The sequence below is a fragment of the Nyctereutes procyonoides genome, unplaced genomic scaffold (genome assembly GCF_905146905.1).
Source record: "Nyctereutes procyonoides isolate TBG_1078 unplaced genomic scaffold, NYPRO_anot_genome, whole genome shotgun sequence".
Lineage (NCBI taxonomy): Eukaryota > Metazoa > Chordata > Mammalia > Carnivora > Canidae > Nyctereutes > Nyctereutes procyonoides.
The window spans coordinates 35,570,603-35,577,745 of record NW_026575126.1 but is presented as its reverse complement, the minus strand read 5'-3'; the positions used below and the strand labels follow the sequence as shown (position 1 = coordinate 35,577,745).

The window sequence follows — 7,143 nt, the reverse complement described above, 5'->3', positions numbered from 1 at the left end:
GCTCACAAACAGACTACAAAAGAACTGAGGTTAACTGTGACTGAGATGGGGCCCACAAAGCCAAAACTATGCACTATTTAGAACCTTACAGAAAACATGTGCCAACTCCTGTTCTAGATCTATTTTACTATGATCTAATATTTTTGTTCTGTTTATCTTTTAACTTAACGCCCCTCCTAGTTTCTATTACATCTTTCCTTTTTATTCTTAGCCCTTCTTATTCTATTGAGATATGTACGTTGACCACTGGCAGAGCTGAAATAAAGGGTCTCAGAATTGTAACTGAGGGAGCACAGATTTGGGTAGCAACCCAAACTGTGTTCCCCTAGAGAACAAAAGTCAAAGGTTTTAAAAGACATTTGTATCAGGGTGCCTGGGTGACTCAGTCCGTTAAGTATCTAGCTCCTGATTTTGGCTCAGGTCAAGATCTCATAGTGGTGAGATTGACCCCCTGTGGTCATGGGACCACACATGCTCAGCAGGGAGTCTGCTGCCCCTCTGCCCCTGCCCCAACTCGCACACGCACTCGTGCACACAAGCACACACACTCTACAATAAATAAATCATTAAAAAAGAAGAGACTTGTATGTATTGTTTACAAAGAATTGTGATTGGTGTTGGTGGCAGAAAACTAACCTTGGCCGAATATAATTGGTTTGCTAAGGCTAATACTGAGCAAGATTTCTTAATTCAAGAAAGTTGCAGGTATTTCAGCAGAGTTCTTGGAATAGTTGCAATTTGTCCGGTTCAAAGTTCACTGTTTCATTAATGAGGATGAGCATTAGCTCCATCTCCTTAATAGCCTCCCGGCTGCTTTTGAAAACCCCTTAACAGAAGTCATTACATTTCATTTCACCTTCCAGTTATCTGAGCATGAAGGAAAGGCAGCAAAGGGTGCAGGGAGAGCACCCAGGAAGGGGTGACAGTATGTCCTAGTGGACTCCTCAAGCCCCCAGGGCCCCCAGACCACGACACAGAGTGCTTTCTGCAAGCTTATAGGTGGCACCCCATGAATGCTGCATTAAGGAGGGACTCAGGCACAGAAGGGCCTCCCTCTTTCTATAAGACCCCAGGCTGAGACTCAGCAGTGTATGAAGTGGGTAGAAATGAGCAAGAATCCTTAAAATCCTTTGTGTCCCGGGCAGCCCTGGTGTCGCAGCGGTTTCGCACCGCCTGCAGCCCAGGGCGTGATCCTGGAGACCCTGGATGGAGTCCCACGTCAGGCTCTCTGCATGGAGCCTGCTTCTCCCTCTGCCTGTGTCTCTGCCTCTCTCTCTCTCTGTCTCTATGAATAAATAAATAAAATCTTAAAAAAAAAAAAACAAACCTATGTGTCCCCTTTCTTGGCATCACACACACATCCCGATCCACTGAGCTGGTACAACAGACGCCAGAAAAGGGAACTCTCATGTTCCCAAACACAGTCAGTCCTGAATCCAAAGGCCAGAAAGGAAGAACACAAGCCAGGTCATAGTGCTCAAGGCTTTACTGGGGATTAGGCAGGGCTGGGTAGGGACCACCCCGGGGGAGCAACAAGGGCACACCAGGTCACACCGGGCTTCAGGGCAGTGCTCCGGAGCTCAGGGGGCAGGCTCTGCAGGCCAGAAGTCCATGCCAGTTCCTGCAAGTGGCACAACCACCGAGGGAAGAATGATCTGGTTGGCTTTAGCGCAGGAGGGGTAACATTGGGGGAGGAGGAAAATTGCTGAAGTGGATAGCTGACGTCAAAGGCCTTTGATGAAAATAGGGTTGGGAAGGAGAAAAGGGAGTCAATAGGTATTTCATGGGGACAAAAAAAAATGTAACAAAGGGCAAAAACGCAGGACACCTGTTCTGGTACATGGAGCAAGCACAGCTCCAGCTCCTTGCTGGCATCTCCTCCTATGCCCCCCCTACTTGTTGCCCCACATGGCAATCTTTAGAAACAGGGGGCCTGGGACGAAGCGGTTGGACTTCATGTAGGCAGAGATCTTCTTCAGGCCCTGAGAGTGGAGAAAGACATGTCAGATTTCAGGCCTGCTGCCCTACTGAGCAACCTGAGGTGAGGAATATTCCTTGTGACATCGGGTATTGAGATGGCAGACAATCAACCTGGGGTCTGCAGATCTAATTCAACTCTCCAGCAACCTCTAACTACTGCGACATCTCAAAGAGTTACCACATCTGGAGACTGTCCCTGCACTGGGTGCTTTCAATCCACCGGAGATGACGGTACAGGTAAAGGACCCCCGTCAACCACCCTACAAGACAGGTCCTACTATCTCCCTACAGCAGAAGGCAAACAGGCACAGGGGCTGCAGCGGCCTCCTCAGGCTCCCAAGGCTAGCAGGTGGGAAGGGCTGGAGGGCAGCTGGCTCTCTTTCCAGAGCTGAGCTCTTTCTGCCTCCCCCCTCCTCCTCTTCCCTCTTCCACCCTCTCAGGAGGCCCTATCCCTCCCTGTCATACAAACATCCCCAAGTGCAGAGGGAGGCTCCTGGCATCTCAGGGTTTGACACACACGGAACCCCAGCAGAACAGGGGCACTCAGAATGTGCCCACACAGCTTGCAGGAGAGCCCAGACCTCACCCAGTGACTCAGCAAAATCTGGAGCAAAGAGGAGAGGCTGGGGAGCTTGAAAGCCAGCCCAGGCCAGACTCTATTTACACCTCAGAAAGAAGAAGATCCAACTGCTTGGCCTGGTAGCTGAACCCAATGTCATGGGCACCACTACCTCCTCCCCAGTGCTGCCGCAGCCAGCGGGCACAGGACACTCAGGGCTGTCTGAGGCCCTCCTTCACAGCACACCCAGGGCCCAGTGGGTTCTAAAGGACTCAAGATCCTGGGACTGCCTGTACCCAGCAGGCCACACACTGCAGCCCATGGATGTCCTCTGTCCCTCCTGCCAGCCAGTCCCTGGAGCTCTGGCACAGTCCCCAAGGCCAGTCACCCAAGCCCAAGCCAGGGCTGATAAGGACCAGCTGAGAAAGCAGATCTCTGGATGAGGAATGGGGAAGAGACTCAGACTGCAGGCTGAAAGTCCTGCTGGACAAATGCCTCAAAGCCGCCCATGGCTCACAAAGCACACCCGAAGCCCTCCAGCCAGTGACATCGGGTGAGGTCCAGGCTGTGCTCCTCCAGCACCCAGTTGGCAGCACACACACCACACGGCGGGGTGCTCCTCTAGCCCTCCAAGTGCTCTGAGCCTCAGGATGGTGGCCCCAGGCCCGGCTCACCCTTGCATCCCCACTGTGCCTGGCACGGTGCCTCACACCCCAGGGGAAGATCGGATCGGCCAACAGGACTTAAAATAAACAGACTGCCCGCCTCTGACACGGAAGCTTCGCTAATGGAAAAGAAGAAGGGAAGGGAGTCAGGGAGGGAAGGAAGGTGCCCACCACAGAAGATGTAAGGTGGTCTCCTTCCACGGGGGCACCCACCTAGGCCCGCACACCCAGGACCAACTACATTCCTGGGAATCTCAGGGTGGCCCCCGACAGGGATCGGGTGGCTGCAAAGCTGCCTGGAGATGCAGAGTAAATGCCATCTGTGTCCTTCCTACGTAGTATCATCCCCACCATGGCTCTGCTCTACTAATGCCAGCTCCGTACACACCCCTGAACATCGGCTTCATTCACACCATCCTGAGCCGCGGAGCCCAGTATAAATAGATCCAAGGTGTACCAACTGGCCCAGGAAAGGGAAAGCCACTCACTGCTGCCCACCCCAACCAGCCGCTGCCTGGGAGCCCAGGACAGCCTCACTGCCCCTGACACACTCTGCAAATGACTTAGCCTTTCTGCCTCGTTGCTCTAATCTGTAGTATGCAGGCAATAATTCCTCTGCTGTGTAGAAATGTTGTAAAGACTGAATTTCACACACTATATGTAAGATGTGAGCATGGGTCCTGGCATAAACAAATCCTCTATGAATCCTACTTCTTCTTTATTTTAGCTGTAAAGCTAAGAAAGCCTTAGAGAAAAGAGAGAAGACAAGAGACCCATAACTAGTAAAGAGGGTCGAGAATCACCTCAAAGCGAGCCATGAACTCCTTCAGGTTCGGGAACGCGTCCAGGGAAGTGGGCTCAAATATGCGGTGCAGGTCAAGGATGTCGTAAACCAGGAAATCCACGTAGGTGAGCTAAAGAAAGGCAAAGAAGGAATGAGCACCTAACTCTGAACCTGGACAAAATGACGGCCTCCCATCGCCCATAGCCTTCCCCTTACCTTCTCCCCTGCAAACCAAGGCCTCTTCCCTAGAAACTGTGAGTAGAGCTTCATCTTGTCAGGGATTGCCTTCACGTACTCAGGCTTCAGTTTCTCCTGAGACACAGAACAGCCGTCACCACCTCAGACACAGGCCCCCTGGGCAGACAGGCAGGTCTCCCCTGGGCCCTGCATGACCCCAGCTGCCGGAGGTGAGCAGCTGTGTCCCCCCCACCAGAGCCGAGTCACTGTCCAGGCTATGATTTAGCGAAGCTGTGCTCAGCAGAGTCCTCCTGGGTCCCACCGCCCACCTGTGAGAGGCTGTGGAAGGCAGAGAGCACCACCTCACTGTCCCTGAATCTGCCACCGCTCCTCTCCAAACGCCCTCCCAGAGGTCACACCCAGGTGTCTGTGAGAACCCAGCAGTGCTCTGCACTCAGATGGCGGGCAGAGGCAAAGAAGCACACAACTGAAACGGCCTAGGGAGACATGGTCTATCGCCTTCTACTTGGCAGGTGATAGGTAGGAGTGGACACCCGAGTAGTTTCTGGAAAGATGTAGAATTTGAGAGACTGAGAGGAAGGAGAGGGAGTACAAAGCCCTGGGTCTCCCCTGTGCTGACATTCGCCTGCTGGGCAAATGTGCTCAGGTCTGGGGGTGTCAGGAAGACAGTGCTGAGCTAACAAGGTAAACACACTGTCTAGGAACTGAATTTCCACCCTGGATACTGAGTCACAGTACTCATCTGATGCATTAAATTATACGGGTCAAAAAAATAAAAAAGTAAATAAAAATAAAAAAATAAAAAAATAAAAAATAAATAAATTATAAGGGTCATTCTGGTGAAAGTACAGAGAATGATTTGCAGAATCAGCAGCGCCTTGGGATTCAAATGGCAAAGGAGACCAAGGTAGATGGCACAAAAGAGTCCACTCTCCCTAAAACACCCTGTCCATCTCAGCCCACAGGGAGAAGACTCACAAAATCAGGGCTGTAGCAGATCCTGGCAAAGTATATGCGGGTGTCCATAACCTCATTCTCCAAAATGTCCACACGAATCTTCTCCTCTTCCGTCTCCCCACCTGAAGCCCACATAACAAGAGACTCACCCTCCGCATCCCACCCAGGCATCCCCAGGGGCATGTCACCTGTTCCCCTGCATCCCCACCCAGCCCCACTCACAGAGGTTGTGTTTGCGAGCAATGTAGCGAAGGATGGCGTTGCTCTGCGTGATCTTGTGAGCCCCATCAATTAAGTAGGGCAGCTGCAGGGCAACAGGGGCAGGTGGGTAGGCCAGGGCCTCCCCTGCAAACCCCCCGCCTCCTTGAACAAGGGCACTTCCAGAGTCTGGCTCGCGTAGCCACTCAATCAGTACACTGTAAAACGACTGAATGAACTAGAACGTAGAGCATGGGCGACAGGCGGTGACAAGAACTAGAAAGCTGAGAGGCCTGAGCAAAAGGCAGCAAATCCTGAAACCTCTGAGCTGGGAAAGCAGGTGGAGTAGCCACCCTCCCACTTGCCCCCACATCGCCCCCATCCCCTGCACCTACATTGGGGAAGTCCAGACCCAGCTTGAATTTTTCATTCAGCCACTGGCTTCTGTCATAGTCGGGAGCTGTGGTGGAGAAGATGGAGTGAAACAAACCTCCCCAGAGCCCACCCTCACTGGGCCTGGGGCGGAGGTAGGGCCGGGAACACCCCCCACCCCCCAAAGATCAGTGGCAAACCCCTGTACCAGTTGCATCTAGAATCTGGACCACCGAGTCTCACGTTCCAGGACAGGGGACAGTGTAGGCTTATAGGGCTCTGGGACTTGCATGAGTAAGCTTACAAAACGTTTAGAGCAGCCCCAAGGGGAACCCATCCCAGTTCCTGACGCCAACGTCCAGCAACTCCCTCTCCCGTCCCGCCTGGGGACCCTAAAAGGCGTTAGGGTAGGGCAGGCCCTGCTCCAGGTGGTGGTGGGTGACGGAGTGGAGCCGCATGTGTCTAAGGCAATGGCTGCTGGGTCACAAATCAGCAGCAGGTGGGCCGAAGCCAGAGGGCACGGGGCTGCGTTACCGTCCCCCATCGTGTACGTCTTCTCCTCGTAGTGCGAGTCCGTGTACTCCAGGAGCAGGCGGACGGCGTGCGCCAGCTGCAGGACGGGGCTCCGGCTTGGTGCTCGCCCCGCGCAGGGAGCCTCGGCGGCCCCGGGCCCCGGCCGCGTGCGCGCCCACCTGCCCCTGCCGCACCCCCGCCCGCTCACACACACGCACGCGCGCGCGGAGTCAAGAACACGCCCCATGAGGACAGACTACGAGGAAGGGCTGAACTGCAGAAGCCCTGAAGCGGACTCTGGTACACACGGTCCCCAGGACGCAAGATTTCTCTCCAGGAGCCTCCATCCACCCAACCCGGCGCCCCAGCGCTCACCCCGCGAATGTCCCAGTAACCGAAGATCATGACCATGGTGCCGGATTTTTGCGCTGAGTGGAGGGACTGGGCACAGCCGAGCTCGCAATTTATAGAGCTGACCTGCGGCGGGCCAGCCCCCGCCCCCGGCTCGGTCCCCGGCCCCTCCTCTCGGCTCCGCCCCCACCCCGCCCCTCAGCCCCGCCCTCTCGGCTCCGCCCCCGGCCCGCCCCCTCGGCTCCGGCCCCGGCCGGTCTGAGCCCCGCCCCAGCCTGCCGCGGAGGCGCGGCGACCCGGCCGAGGCGCGGCCTCAGGCCCCTCGGGCTCTAGGTCCCCCAGCCCCCGGGGCCGGGCCGCCTCTGAAGGCGGCGGGCTGCGGGCGTCTGTGCTCCGGCTCCCCGCGGCTCCCCGCGCAAACCAGGGCTCTGTTTCTAGGTCTAGGACCTCATGGAACCCTCAGGACGCTCGGGGCCCCGGGAAGCGCCCCCGCCCCCGCCCTGCACTTGGCTCCGCCCCGCGCTGCCCGGATCCCACCTGTGCTGCGCTCTCCGCCCAGGTGCAGA

At 55.5% G+C, this 7,143-nt stretch overlaps 1 protein-coding gene across 1 annotated transcript; it reads right to left on the bottom strand.

The window, feature by feature from the left end:
- Positions 1-1,471: 1,471 nt before the first annotated feature.
- LOC129520272 (glutathione S-transferase Mu 1) lies at positions 1,472-6,737 on the bottom strand. The gene is made up of 8 exons (XM_055341364.1): positions 6,602-6,737; positions 6,248-6,323; positions 5,737-5,801; positions 5,366-5,447; positions 5,165-5,265; positions 4,205-4,300; positions 4,008-4,118; positions 1,472-1,982 (listed from the first exon to the last, which is right to left on the bottom strand). Exons 1-8 carry the CDS (start codon positions 6,635-6,637, stop codon positions 1,893-1,895), a joined length of 657 nt encoding a protein of 218 aa, XP_055197339.1. The 5' UTR covers positions 6,638-6,737; the 3' UTR covers positions 1,472-1,892.
- Between the last annotated feature and the right edge of the window lie 406 nt (positions 6,738-7,143).